We start from the raw sequence: 16,006 nt of genomic DNA on the forward strand, positions 1-16,006 counted from the left end.
AAAATCTTTCAAAAACTTTCCCCATCAAAATGATATCTGCCACGGTGCTATGTAGCACTTGACTTCATGGGAAGATTCACCAAATATTCAGCTATAAAGTTAATGCTAAAGCTTGGTACCTAATTTGAAAAGAGATAAACGAGAACATGAAGAAGAGATAGGCATGCTATATTTCTTAGAAGGTCAATATGTAAGGTGAAGAAACCTGTTTCACTGGAGAGTACTTTAAGCACATGCAAAATCATTCACTATTACATGTAGACATAAAAAATAAAAAATAGAAAAAGGTCTATATTCCAACCTCAGTTCCACGACGTAGTAGTTCACGAGCCAAAGGAAGCATGCCAAGAACAATATCGGCACCAGAGTTATCAACAAACAGCAATGCTCTTTTATATGGTTGTACATTCTGATCCCCAGAACCAAGCATTCTTTTTTTGAATAAATCAAAATCATCTGTCTAAAATAACAGAACATTTTCAATTAGTGACTGCAGCAAGGTAAGAATGCAACCAGAGAGAACTATATACAAATTAAAATAAATATCATAAATTGTTTTGTTGGCATCATGATTCAATTATTAATGTACCCGCCAAGGACGCTGCATCTTCTTGCGACTCATGCGATAAATTTCAATAATTGTCCCCTTGTGATAAAGGTCCACACAAGCACGAGATCCCCAATCAAAAATGTTTGCAGCTAGAACACCTTCAATAAGAGTGAGAAGTCTCCTCTCCTACAAAATATGTAAACATCCATATCAAGTATATTTTCTCCTTCAAATTTGCTGTGTAATTATCATTCACCAGTAGGCGATATGCTGCTGTGAATTCTTGTCCACTAGTTTTTTCTAAACACTGTCCCAAGGAGAAACAGCTAACTCAAAAATTTTCATCCTCAATAGATGCTCACGTTACAGGCCTGGTTCTATAACTTGCAACAAGAAATTAAATTTTCAAAATATTATTTTTGACGTAGATTCACTGTATGTGGTGTATAAGAATGATCTATAATGAAGATCACCATTGTACCTCATTCATACTGTCAAGCTCCATAAGAAGGTCAGGTAAAACAGCAAGAGATGCCTCGTTCTCCCTAAGCCACAGAAAAAGAACTCAGTATGCCTGTACATAAAATGTATATATATGTATGTCTGTGTGTAGACATTAGGACCCACTTCTGTTTCCAAGACGAAATAGAACATTCAGTTTTTTCTGTGAAGTGAATTGCTTTATTGGACAACAGTAGAACATTTAATGTGTTCATAAAAGCTCGAAAGTACTCCTGATTCTAAGCATTTGGAATTTTCTACCTAAACAGCTTGAACTTTCAAAGAGTGGTTAATAATTCAGAGTACTGAGAGTGGAAAAAAAAAGAAAGATTCTAGGTTCAAGTCCTTATATGTGTATCCTTTATTTCCTCTTGTGGTCACTTCTCAGTGTCAAACGGCACATGTGGGCTTTCACACGAGGAGACACTGCTGGGACCTTCCAAGTTTTATATGCCGTCCACGACATAGAAGCCTAAGGTTTATAGTAAAGCCATCAGCAACTAGTACATCAGGACAAAATGGAAAGTATAAAAAGCATAGGTCAGCTGAAATTAACATGTCAATTGAAATGAGACTTTCTTACAGAAATATTTAAACAATTACATTGGAAAAGCCTCTAAACATAAAAAAAAATCATAAAGATTATCTATTGTCCCATAATGGTGCATTTCATATTCTTAAACCATGATGCACTGTATACCATATTGAGTTAGTTCTATCAGTCAAAGTATCTCGCAAGTCTAAACTTTGAGAAACTCGTCTATGGTTAATATGCTTAAATTCGTACTTAAATAAAAGGCATTTTGAATTGTAGCATGGTCACATATTTATTAAATATTCAAGGCAAAAGAGCTAAAATGATAGAAAATAAACAGGATGTCAGAACCTATCAACTAAATCATCTGCAAAATTTGATACTGACTGGTGTATATCATGTTTTACCTCTGTTTGATAGTGATATATGCATCTGTAAAATTAAACTCTCGAAGACATTCTTCCCTTAGCTCCAATAGGTTGGCCAAGCCTAATTTCCCATATGCCGCAGGTTCTTCCATTAACCTATAAAAAACAGTTGATATTGGATAAGTGAGTTTACTGACTGAGATTATACATTATTCTCCAACTTATGTGGACTACTAGGAAGTTAAGTAATACCATAAACATTTCTTGTTCAAAAGCATCAAAAACATTTGCAGAAGTTATTAATCAAGCTTACATGTGCATAAGATAATTTAAAAAGGTGACAATAACTGGATGCATGAAGAAGATGATGACGATGCAGAAGTAGTAAATGAAGTTCATATTCACATCACAGTCAAACTGCGTACAGCAGGAGCATGACTAACCTTGCCAAGTGAGCTGAGAAAGCACGAGCAAATGCATCTCCCCTTCTTTTAGCATCATCAGTTCCACCTTCACTTGCCACTGCCTGCCATAGGATGGAAATAAATTAAGCTCCCAATCTCCGTTGATATTGGTGGAGAAAGTGGAAATTTACGTTACTACATATCAAGCAGCTCGATGATACATCATTTCTAGTTAGAAAATGAGAAGATATGAAATGCGGTCTAGTTACATTACAAGATATAAAAGTAGGACCTGGAAGGCTGGAAGTCAGTACATCATGGATTTCTTTTGTTACTGAAAAAACAAAATTGAGTATGATAAAAAGAAAAGTTAAAAACTAAATAAAATACAGTGGGTATAGCACTATTTTAAATCTAGAAAACATGTTTCCTGGCTTCCTTCTAAACAAATTAATTCAGAAACCCGCTTAGTCATCCAAGACTTTTTAGTGAAAGAAACACAGGAAACATAACAAATACAGTTCGCGATAAAGCAGGAATAGTGCGGAACAGAGTGAGTCCAGCAGTCAAGAAAGGGACCATTGCACCCAATTTACATAGACTAGGAAAAGTGTCGGCAAAGATGAAAGACAACGAGTGTTGCTAAAAATGCATATTCATACTTAAGGTACATCCCTGGACTGATAGACAGGTGTATCTGACCATTGATCAGAATCAAATTTGGGTTCTTCGAGGAGAACAAGTTACGGTAGCATGGGTTATTTAGAAATCTGTTATTCTGGAATCAAGTGTTTAAACATTCATATTATGCAGAATATTTTCAAAAATCTTACATTAAGGTAAAAGCCAAAATTTGACCCAGCTAATTTTATTTTACTTTTCTCAAAACATCATTACTCTCTTCCTGTTCTTTGTTTTCTAATTTTATTGTCATAAAAATTTGCCCTTTTGGGAAGTTGGGAGCCAATGGTTTTTTTCCTTTTTTTGTGTAACCTCATAATTGGGAATGGAATTGGCATGGCAAGAGACAGTAAAACAGGAATCCAAAAAAATGGAGTGAAACTCTGATAGAACACAGGAGACAGTAAAACAGGAATTAAAAAAAAAAAGGAAAAAAAAGGTGTACAACATAGAAACTCTGATAGAACAAAAGAGCACAAAGATGTTCAGCCCTTTTCTTCTCAATTTTATGCAAGAGTAAGAACAGAAACAATAAAAGGAGAAAAAGAGAGATCTTCTCTTGAAACCATTATAGCTTCACATAAAGTATGAAAAAGAGTACAAACGCGATTGTCCCAAAAATTTCAGTTGACAAAGACAAGGCAACAAAATATAAAATTACTTGCACTTATGAAATGGATCTCCAATAATCAAGTAACTACAGACTTATCAAAAGACGAAAAATAAGTATTCCGAGGATAAAAACTCCCAGTATACCTTATCAACAAGATCAGGCAGATGTTCTGATAGCACTGTAAACCAATACCTGCAGCAATGTACAACATAGAGTCATAGATAACTATGATGGTGATGTGGCCAAAGAGGAAGATGGAAAAAAAAAATCTTAGAAATATAACTTACTCTAGCTCACCATGGTCTGAGAGATCAATAGTGTTTGGTTCATACCTGCAAAAGAAATCGTTTCATTCATTTTGGAATCAACTTGCTCAAGTAAACAGATCAAGATGTCTAATATCAGAGCAAGTACATTTTACAACAGCACTGGCAGAACCTGCAACTGCTTACAAATTCAAAACTCGAATAGAAAACGGGTACATCACTGTCCACTATAAACAGGACAGTTGATAATAAAAGATCAAACATTTGATTTGACTTCACTTTTATCACAAAAGAAATAAATTATAATCTACTTAAAACCACTAAAATAGCAGATTATGGAAGCTTACGTTTTAGGGTCTGCCAACAATGGAAACACCTCCAATGAAGGTACTAGATGGAGAACCCCAATATTTAATTCAGCGCTTGCATCTGAACGCAAAGTATCACCTTTGGAAGACGGCCGTTCAAAACCTCCTACGCCAGTAGTGCCTGGGGGAGCCATTGGAACAGGAGCTGTAATCTCAGTACCCTTCTGGATGAACTTCTCCATCCATGAAATCTGCATGTAAGTAAATTTTCGTTCTTATGAATACTCCAATAAAAAGCCATGACATTCTGTACAAATAAGCATAAGATTTGTGCACATTTAGAAGCATTAAAGTCTGAGTAACCTCATTATGAAACATGCATTAACTTTAGAAGGGTAAACTGGTAACATAGTCAATCATTAGGAATGATTATAGATTTGATTTTATAACTTGACAAACTTGAATTTTTAGGATAAATACAAAATAAAAGCAACCAACGAGGATAAATAGTAAAATCACCGATGTATATGTAGGAATGTGATAATCTTACCTTCTCATTCAAATCACCAAGAGGAGGACCATGAATCTTTCCCCCAACATAAGGAGCCCCCATAGGAAATCGTTCAACGAACTGGTGCGCCATCAAGTCATCGAGTCCATGTTTTTCATAACTCATAAAGGCACCAATAGCTCCTAAAAATCCCTCGTGGCGCAAAAACATGGCCTGTGCCTGTCCTTTTGACCTTAAAACAATATAGCATTCAAGAACAGTTAAATTAATTTGCGATATAAAATAGTAGAACCATTCTCATTTGATTCTTTAGAACTAAATCACAAAAGCAAATAAGCACATTAAGGAAAGCTAATATCTCCTTTATGCTAATACCAAAAACTTCATCTCTTGCCCAGAAAGCTTGGTAAGAAACAAAGAAGAAAATTTTATGGAAAGCTTTAAAAAGCTCAAATTTTTATGATGCTTACCAGAAGTGCACAGCGAAGGATATGGTATCCATTGTGTAAGCATGGCCTCGAATGAAAAATCCTCCAAAAAAGATTCTTTTGAGTCCATAGCGAAGTGCATTTAAATACGAGATCTACATATATAAGCTGAATAAGAGATATGCGAAGGTACAAGACAATATAAACTAAGTCAAAGTCATTAATGTGCCATCATTATTCCTAATACACACACACATATACATACATATACATATACATATACATAGAAGAATAGATCAAAGGACAAGCGCATATTCATCTCAACTTATAAAAAGCTATTCTTCCTAACTAAGGCTCCAAACAACAAGAGCTACAACAACAACAATAACAACAAAGCATTTATCCCAAGTCCAAACAACAAGAGCAGATACAAAAATAAAGGGGAAGAAAGACCAAAGTTTTACAACTACTTTGGACCATGGCCCATTTAAACAAGACTGACACCATTGCATCACCAAAGAACTAACATCTAGTTTGAACTTGTAATGAGACTCACTAGACAGTTCAAAATATTTTGGTGTGATAGAAGGGAAATGTGAACGTCCAGTTAGCTTTTCTTTAGTCAGAAGGAGCGAACAGCAGACGTAAATACTATGTTGATGTACAATGCTAGTTAGTCTTCAGTATGGTCAACTAGTTTATTACTTTGTTTAGATAGCTGGAAGATGAACAGTACACAATGAGCACTTTTCATTACATTGGTCTAAGATTGCGGAGCATCTGAGCCAATCCTCCTTGATAACAAATAGGTACATGGTTTGTTGTTTCAGAATATCATAAAGATAAGTATCTAGAAAAATACTAGAAGTACCAAAGTAAATGTAAATGTTGCATAAGGTAGAGCAATCCACATAATTAGACAACTCTCTCAAAAGCAAGTAATTACCAGAAATTTCAGATATAAACAGAAAAAATATGCAATTAAACATGTCACTTTCATGGATGGATAGGAGTTTCACCACTTATATGTGCCTCAAGCAAAAAAGAATTATTGTACTGACTAGGGAGACTAACCTGCCCAATGTTGTATGAAATCATCCGCAAGAGGGATAGAGAAATATCCTCAGGCCTGTAGTCAGACAGCTCCTTGGTTTCTGAAATTGTCTTTCCAAAACTAGAGGCAATAGTTGATGCCGAGAGACCTATCTGCATCAATTAAAATATCCAGATACTGTTAATCTATTCAACCATTATAAGAGGAGATACTAGTCATGCATACATTAAAAAGGATGTTGAAATTTACTTGGAAGTAAAATCCAACAACCAACTACTAACATACTGAGATCAAAGATCATCATCATATTACAATATACAGAAAGAGCCACAAGCCACTAGCCTGAGAAAATATCAATTTAAAGTAGCAAGGCAAGAATTTCACAGAAATAGTATATAATCCTGAATGTCTGATACAAAGTCGTTGATAAGCCATCAAATTGTATAGATCGTAAATCATCCCTTCAAGAATCTTTTCTGATGTCGCAAAAAGTCCTCACACAATGAAAGATAACTTCTATTTTCATATCAGATTATAAATTTATGGAGCGAGATAACAAAGCACAATGTTAACAATGTCTAAATTATACAATATGTCAACATCTACATGCAAAAAGAGCAAAAGGTGCACAAGTGTATTAATAATTTTGAAAAGAAGATCGTTTTTCTTTACAAATTACCAAACCTCAAACGATTATTAAAAAAGGTAGATGACAAAAGGCATTAAAGATCAAGGAACTACAGTAATATCATACAATGCATATAGTTGGCTCGTTACACACAAAGAAGTTTTGTGCATGTTATTGCAAAACAACAATATTACAGAAAACGTTAGGCGCCAACCCACAGCCTAGAGCCTAGGCAGATTCCTTTTTTTTGTTTAACTAGATGTGGAGGTTTTGCTAAAGGTCAGAGTCAGTGGAGGAGGTGCTTTGAATCGATGGAGGAGGCCAAAGGAGGTTGGAGAACATGGGGGCAGTAGTAGAGGAAATCACAACCATGACATGAGCGGTGCAATCCGCCTAAGCCGCCTATGCTCCCCTAGGCACTCATAAGACCTAGGTCTGCTGCCTAATTACCGCTTAGGCCTAGGCGGTGCCTAGGATGGCGCCCAGACCACTTTTTAAAACATTGCAAAACAACCTTCAATTATTTGTAAAAATTTCCCCATTTTGCTATCAACACGCTCCCCATGAAGATTATACTTAAATACACAAGCATTCCTCAAGTTTCCTTTCAGCAAAGTAATGATACATAACTCATGGCCGTCCATATCAGCTATGAAGCACAGACACGAACACGGCGACACGGACACGACAAAACCCAAAAAAATAGGACACGACGACATGGCTAGATTTTTTAATATTATTATTATATACAGATTAGATAAAAGATTTTTAAAAAAATATTATTATATATAGAAAAATTTATAAAGTAAAAAAGCAAATAAGAAGTCTCTGATTGTGGACCGGGCTTAGGATTTTTGGGCTGACATGTAAGCAAATATGAAGTGAGTATTCATAATGAATTGGCAGAGAAGTGACGGTTCATAAAAAAGAAGTGACTTGGGATTGATTTGATGGAGGGCTAGGCCCAAGGAGGCTGTATGAGCTCAAAAGTTCAAAGCATTCTTCAAAACTTCAACGAATCATTAAGTTCTCTATATTATTATTTTATAATATGTGTAATTTTTACTAATCCACCTCATCCACTGTCCACCTCACAAAATCAACGGCCAGATCTTCACCAATCCCTTCTCTCCTCTAGAAGATTCTTCCCCTTGACTCCAGTACTCCCCTTATCCATAAATCCCCCCTCTCTCTCACAACAACAGCTCACTGAAACCCTAAAAAGGCCAAAAATGTCGAAAGAGGTGGGCGTGGAGGCGGAGCAAGCGCTGGCGGTGAAGGACAGAGACAACGGCCTAGCAGCGACGAGGACGAGGACGAAGAGATCGGGAGAGAGGCGAAGAGATCGAGAGATCGAGAGAGAGACTCACCTAGCAACGACGAGGGCCGACGCCGACGAGGACAAGAACGAGCTGATCTCTCTCGACGAGGACGAGAATGAGCCGACGAGGATGAGAACGAGACGAAGGGATTGTGGTTGGCGGCGTCGGGACTCTGGTAAGTGAAGAAATTAGGGTTTGGGTGTTGGTTTGGATTTCGGATTTTTCTTTTTTGTTCGTGAATCCTAGCCGTGTCGGGAACGAGCCGGGGGCGTGTCGGGGTGTTGACCCGCATCGGTGGCGTTGACCGCGTGTCTGACGCGTGTCGAACGCGTGTCCGCATCCGACACGCGTCGGACACGGACTCGGGGCTTGTTTCTGTGTGTCGGTCTTTATAGCATATCAGATCATTATATCCTTATTAAAAATTGTTTGGTTAGTCATTGTTGACTCAATGTCCACTCTATATCATCCTCATTTCCACATCTCCCTACTGACCATGTAACATTTAGCCGGGAGACCAATTGTTTGATAGAAACTTGATAAAGAAAAAGAAAAAGGGAAGGAAAAATAAAAAATAACATTAAGTTGCTAACTGCTGGGTGGCATAGAAATTAGAAGGGTGATGGGAATGAAAGTGAATATAACAACATGGCTTCTAGTGGATGGAAAGAACCATGGTAGAGGAGAAAAGTGATCAAGGAGGTTTCTGTTAGCATTGAAGGTGGTATGTCAACAGAATTTTTTTAAAAGAAAAAGAATAAGTAAAATCCTAAGCTACAGAGAACACCTCTGACTGACAAGGTTCAACAGCGAGATTGATGACTGCTAGAGATATTCTTCATGGTTCTTAACATGTTTTGTGCCTCAGAACAAGAAACAAAATTCACAAAATTCAGAAAGAAAAAGATAAATCAACAGTGAAAGTTAAAATGACACGCATTGATTGCTTATTTCCTCTGATTGGATTAAAAGATAAATACCTTGGAATAGTCCAATCCACCATATATATCTCCGACAAGCATGTCAATATTACTATTGTCTCCTCTCTGGCTCAACTCTAACAATTCATCAAAACTGGAACAAGAAATAAATGAAAGATAATAGAAACCCAAAATTCAGGATATGAGTTGCAATAATCAGGAAAAAGAAGACATTAAACCTCTTGCACTTTGTTAATAGCCTCCCTAAGCCCCAATAAGTACCTCCTCCAACATTTGTACCACTAACTCTTTGAAACTTCCCATCACCATCTACCTACATGAAGCACAAGTTGAAACAAATGTCCAAGTTTTTGTGTAAAAGTGATTTAAGAAAAGCTAGATTTATTCTTTACCTTGATCATACTAACTCCAGAGCCAATGTTGACAAGAAGATATGGAAATAAATCATTATGATCAATCTGCACAAACTCCTTCTGGCCCTCCATGTGTGTAAAAGCTTCATGCCGAATTGCCTGTCAGCATCATGCATATATAAACCATTTCTAATATGCAAAAGGTTCAATGCTGGAGGCCTTAAAAGAACTGAAATTATATTTTCTGTATTCAATAGAATACACTGTATGCCAGTCACATAACGAATGTTATCCTTGACCTCTTTATTCAGTAAAATTTAATCGCATATTTAACTTTCTGAACCCTTACTAATGTAATGAAAACATAATTATCGACAAATTTTCAATTGTGACCCTATGTATTAAATCACTATATCTTACCCTATGTTATAATACCATGATAGACTTCCCATACATCCATATTATTACAAAAAGTTTTCATATATTTCCTTGCAGTATATGATGCCCATAATGTAAAGTATGCACAGATACTGTCAGAATTATCTTTCCACGCACTTTGAGACAGAATAATTGAGAACAGTTTATTTCAAGTGCATACATAGGCTATAACCACCCTTTTACTTCAGTTTACTCCATTAAATGAGAAATGTAAACAAACAGAAACCACAATATTTTTTACTCAATTATCTTTTAGAAAAAACAACTCTAACCAGAATTGTATTGAACTTATAAGAAGAGGCTTGTAGTATCAGCTGATTTCTCAGATCATTGTTAGTCACAAAAAGACAATATATTGCACAATGGAAGCACATGGACCTGCATATGAACACAGTAGTAAAATGAAAAAATTATGATTCTTCGTATTATTCCAATCAAGTATGCCTTGAATATATCAGACCATTTCAAACTTGAAACTGAGACACGAAACTCAATGATATGTCAAAATATCTTATAGAGATACAGAAAAAAAGTTACATTAATTAGCAGAAACTTACCTTAAGCAAGAAATTAGCTCCAGCTACAAGACAGTCCATTTCGTCTTCCTTCTCAAGACTAACCCCAAGTCTCTCTCGAAAGACATCTGCAAATTTATATGCTCCGCCACCTGTGGCCTTTCCATGAAAACTAATTAGTTAATAAACTCACCTCAACAAGCAACATAATCTGAATGTACATTTACACATGATTGGTGAATGCATTAAGTCCACTATGTCTAAAGTGATAGGTTGCATTAAATTCCATGTGAAACTTAAAGAATGTGTTAAAGGCACGCCAAAGAATATAAGACTTATCCATTTGAACAATCACGAAAGTTATTGTGCATTTTTTCCTGAATAATCATGTCACATGGATAATACCTTTTAATTTGTGTATGTGTTGCCTTAATGCAAGATAAAGTAATATCTGTTAGAAAGAAAAGTAACCCTCTCTTACTATGTATGATACGAGTTGCCGTGCGAGCACCCTTTGGTCGCGGAATTACCAAAAGATGGGTTGAGAAGAAGAGAACTAAAACACAAGACAATTCAGTATGGCGAAGGAAAATACCTTCTTCTAGATTATGAAGAACAAAAGATTACAATCTCTCCCTCACAATCTCACTAGAATCGAGAACAACCTCTCAATCCTCTCTAAACCCTAATACAAAGATTAGAATCTCTCTGATCTAAGATCATAAAACTTATGTTTAGAAACCCTAAACAACCCTTTATATAGGTGTACAAACGTGGATGACAATCTGGTAAATAACCAAGCCCAAAACCAACAGGAATCCGTGTGAACAAAAACCCAAACGAATCAGGAAACCGTCGATGAGTCGACTCATGACCGAGATGAGTCGACTCATGACCTCATATGAGTCGACTCATGACCTCATATGAGTCGACTCATAATTGATGAGTCGACTGGTCAGAGACTTTTACTAACAGGGCTTGATTTCGTGAGTCGACTCATGACAGTCATGAGTCGACTCAACCTGATGAGTCGACTCATGTACATGTATGAGTCGACTCACGAGCTGAAAACTGGATTCTTCGAATCTGCTGCTCGTCGTCTCGTTCCACGCTTCCACATGCGGTCCACTGTACTGTTTTACACCCCTATTCTCATGCTATCATGAGAATCATCTATCCTCAAGCTCTCATGAGGATCGCTAAGCTTCCGAAGAGAAGATACACCCGTATTAATGTAGAAAGATAAATTAACACTGGCCATAATGTAAAAGGTCCAGGCAATTTATTTGAGCCAAGATGATTGGTATCTCTTCACGTGGTTCTTATATTTTTCAGTCACATTACCATTTCACATCTCTACTCCATGTCTAACCTTCATGAAAGAAAGTATCATCTTACCTCCTTATCAACAGGTTCTACCGACATAATGGGCTGAGCTCGTACTCTAAAGAGTTTTGAGAGTAAATGCATTGCCTCCTGTATTACTAAATGAAATGTTGCCTTGACATCATGAATGAGAAACAATCTACTAATATATCTTGCATAGAGATTTCAAAAGTCTTTGTAAAAGAGTCAATTTATGAATACAATTACAGACTTCTGGTTGCATGTTCACAGTTTTACCAGGGAGAACAAAATATGTATGGAATTGAACATCAAAAAATAAGCACTACAAATGAATTGCAAGTCCTAGGATTTTCATAATATTATGCTATTAGTTCAATTACCTTAATTACTATATTCTGATCAGTCTGACTCCCAGAACGCCATGAAGGTGAATCAATTCCTGGAAATTAAAAGAAGTTTAGATAAGCATAGAAAGGGATACCAAAAATGTGTTGCTGCACATCACAAATGAATTTGAAAAAAGAAATGTTCCTAAAGAATAGTCAATCAACAAAAAGATGTTTGCTCTCCCAATGAGAGTTGAGTTGCTCCAGAAATTAAGAAAGTAATGAAATTAGGTTAAATTTCACTAAACCGCCCAATATAATAGTTTGTGGGATATAAGTGGTTACACCCTCATAGTGAAAGGGAATCTGTATGCAAAAAGTAAGCATATCAGCTTTTTTTTAATGATACAATGAAAGAGAAGAACATCATACATACCACCACGATGAAGTTGCTTGGACGAAATGAAATCAACACACTCATTTAACTTTCCTGTCTCAAATTTTACAAAGTGGAGCCTTCCACCAAGAATCGGGTAGCTCCTTCTGTTTCCGTTAGAAATCCAAAACCTTTGCTTTGATGATCTCTTCCTCTTATCATGGGATGACTGCTCCTCACGCCGTGAAAAGTAAACCAGCTTGATAAGGGATCCTGGCACCATAAAGCTGACATATCACAACTCGGATGAATAGTAAACCAACCATACTTCATATGTACAGAAATGCTAAAATTAAAAAGAAAACTGAAGAAGTTGATGTGGTAGTAGCAGTGTATTCGCTGTTTGCTTGTAATTAAGCAGACATGAACTATGGCATATGCAGAGCCGACCTAGGGGTAGGGCCACCAGGGCTACAGCCCGGGGCCCAAAACTGAGAGGGGCACTAGAGGTGGGTGAACAAACTATGGGGTGAGCTACAATTTACAATTTACAAGTTTACAACTCTCTGTCACCGCCTAGTCTTCTTCACCTCTACCCCTAGGCCCTAGGCCGGCTCTGGGCTGGACCGCAGATTATTTTACCCCCTTCTCCACTACACCGTTGTTTTTGGCGCACACCCAACAAAGAAAAAGAGACCCAAAGAAATAAAAGAAAAAAAAAGAAAAACAAATCTCTAAATTTGTCTTCGATTGCGATGTCTTTTACGTTTTGATCTCGATTTTTAGGGTTCCTCCTCAGCTCCTCTTCTCCTTCTGGATCTCTGGTGAGTTTAATCACGATGATTTTTTTTCCTTTTTTCTTTTTGATGCAGTCAGTAATCCTCTGTTTACTCCACCCCCACCCCCCTAATTGAGTAAAAGCTATGTCAATTTTGGTGCTGATTGCTCAATTTAAAAGGGCATAATTGAATAGAAGGGATCCACATCTTCGATTAGTTGGTCAAACACAGTTGTAGACAAACTTTGGGGAAGACCCAGTTGACTGTTCTTGAGAGTTCTGAATTCAGCAAAGTGACTTTTTGATGATTTTAAGTCAAGCATATTCAAACTAAGCTCATTACTCAAAAAAGGAGTAATCTTTTATATCTTTGTGAGGTGTAGAATGCGTATAATGTGTGATGCGCATTTGCTAGATCTCAAAAGAGAAATCAGATGGGTTTTGCTTATGTTATTCAATTGTGTATGAGCCAGAGCTCTGAAATGTTGAACTTCCTTTGATAACTCATTAACTCTTGATTTTATGGTTCAGTATTTAATCTAAACTTTTGTATCAGGATGCTCTTGATTAAGCCCCAACTCTGACCTCGTGGGGTTCGACTGGACTGATAGGCAGCGACTTTCTTTGAAGGTACTTTTTTTACAATAACATATAGAATTTAGATGTATAAATTTTGTAAATTGTAAATTTGTAATACATATCTTTTTAACTTTTTCTTATTTATTATTTGATTCAACTGAAACATTGGCCGAGTACTCTTTTTCCTTCTTTTAATGCAATGAAAAGAAGATTGTATTTTGTAAAATCTTATAATTTTAATAAAATTAATTAATTGATAATTTATTTATTTATTTGTTTAATTTGTATAAAGGGGCACACTTGAGAAAATTTGCCCTGGGCCTTAGAAAACCCAGGGCCGGCTCTGGGCATATGCATAAACACCCAAAGGAAACACAAAAGGGCCTACTATACATTCATCAGCAAAGTGTTATGATGTGTTTAGATGTCCAATATTCAACATGGTTACCTTAGGCAAGGAAAGAGATTGCCATGTTTACTAGTAAAAAGATCATTAAGTCTCACCTTATACCTTCACAAAGAAAGGTTAGAGAGACACATGTAATATGTAAGAGAAATCAATTTAAGCATAAAGCATGTGTGCCAGGGTTTAAACGGGAGAGACATCTATCTTCAGAATCTATAGAGGATTTTATACAAATAAATAAAAAAATCGGCCAGGACCAATTCCCAAAAAGGTTAAAAAAACAAACTCAAGTTTCCCTTTCTATGGATCAGAAAGGAGAACAAAATAACAAGCAGACACAGACTATATGCAGATCTGAAGCCCAAATAACAAAAAACATACATCACTCAACTTGTAGATAACCCAAAATCAGGTGCTTCAAAAAATAAATAAATAGAGGAACACCATTTATTTATCTGTATAGATCCTTAACTTGTAGATAACTCAAATTGCAATCAACTTCTTTAAGCAATGATCTGAAAATAAACAGAACTAACAAGGAAAGGTAAAGCCAAAGCAGACCTCCAATGTCAAGAGCGAGGTGTGAGATGTCATCAGACTGATTAGGCAATAGAATCGTCGGGTTCCTCTCCTCGAAATTTCCTTGTATAGCAGCACCACTGACATCTAGTTGAGGTCTTGAGCTCGACCGATGCATAGCACTAGATGATGTTGGAGCCATTTCCTTCTCCTCCTCTTTCTTTTTATTGCTATCTTTTCCTTTCTCCTCTTTAGTAGTTTCAGTGTTGCAGGGTTTGTTGGGGTTTCCAGCCATTAATCCAAACTCCCTCTACCTCCTGCCTAACTCCAACAGCCTAATTGATGGCAGAATTAAACACAATAAGTATAGAAGACAAAGCGGTTCAACAAAAAACAAGCTTTGTGCTTATCTCAATGCATAGAGCATGAGCATGCATTAACCCACCTCATTAATGACCGAAAAGTAAACATACAAGGAGATCGTCAATAAAAGAAAATGGATTACAAATCTAGTACCCCAATTCTATGTACACAGTTAACTTTGAAAGTAACAGTTGGATAGATGGTCAAAGAATTGAAAGTTTACAACGCAATTGGGAAGCCAATGGGAGACACAAACGCTTGCAAAGTTTTAGAATTAGTTGTTTAATTCTGCACATCAAATCATAATCTTTTATCAAATGACTAACATTTTAAATGTTTCTTTTCAACATAACTTAGGATGCATATAAAAGCAAAGCAAATAGCGAAAATCAATTATTCACCATATTAACAACAAAAAATGAAAACGGAAGGTAATCTATTGAAACCTGCTTGACTAAAACCATTCAGATACCTCTCTCTCCATCATGAAAATACTAGGTTAATCGCTAGAATCAGTTAAAATCAAGCAAAAAACAGAATTTACTACCGCTAAGACTTCTACATTCACTAGACAACTGAAAGAACCAAAAAGTCCACCGACACACATAAACGCATAAATAAATAAAAAAACCCAAAATATGCATCAAATGAACTCACGGGAAAAAAGGCCCATACCATGATTTCTTTCAAATTTATATTACAGGCAAAATTAGACTCTTCTAGCCTCTGGGTTTTTTCCCAAAGTACAAGAAGCAAAGATTCGTTTGCTACCTTATAAATCTCTGATCCAAAAACTTGAAGAGGGTAAAAATTCAGCAAGGGGGGTAGGTTGGGCCAAGAGAGAGAAGGTGAGAAAACGATAAGGGGAAAGAGCTAGACCCCGGTTCTGAATTAAT

At 36.4% G+C, this 16,006-nt stretch overlaps 1 protein-coding gene across 2 annotated transcripts in view; it reads right to left on the minus strand.

Annotated features, from left to right (window-relative positions):
- Positions 1 to 16,006, minus strand: part of LOC109844951 (pantothenate kinase 2-like) — an 18,784-nt gene extending 2,778 nt beyond the window's left edge. The window contains exons 1-19 of one of the 2 annotated variants that reach the window (XM_020414133.1): positions 15,882 to 16,006; positions 14,790 to 15,082; positions 12,526 to 12,738; positions 12,144 to 12,202; positions 10,459 to 10,575; positions 9,503 to 9,622; positions 9,329 to 9,423; positions 9,150 to 9,243; positions 6,240 to 6,371; positions 5,208 to 5,320; positions 4,777 to 4,969; positions 4,266 to 4,477; positions 3,940 to 3,984; positions 3,796 to 3,844; positions 2,398 to 2,480; positions 1,994 to 2,110; positions 1,032 to 1,095; positions 590 to 736; positions 302 to 460 (exon numbers count right to left, since the gene is read on the minus strand). In XM_020414133.1, coding sequence (XP_020269722.1) covers positions 302 to 460; positions 590 to 736; positions 1,032 to 1,095; positions 1,994 to 2,110; positions 2,398 to 2,480; positions 3,796 to 3,844; positions 3,940 to 3,984; positions 4,266 to 4,477; positions 4,777 to 4,969; positions 5,208 to 5,320; positions 6,240 to 6,371; positions 9,150 to 9,243; positions 9,329 to 9,423; positions 9,503 to 9,622; positions 10,459 to 10,575; positions 12,144 to 12,202; positions 12,526 to 12,738; positions 14,790 to 15,042 — 2,265 coding nt within the window. In that variant the 5' untranslated portion in view covers positions 15,043 to 15,082; positions 15,882 to 16,006. The other variant, XM_020414134.1, reaches the window with a different exon arrangement.

Source organism: Asparagus officinalis, chromosome 6 (genome assembly GCF_001876935.1).
Source record: "Asparagus officinalis chromosome 6, Aspof.V1, whole genome shotgun sequence".
NCBI lineage: Eukaryota > Viridiplantae > Streptophyta > Magnoliopsida > Asparagales > Asparagaceae > Asparagus > Asparagus officinalis.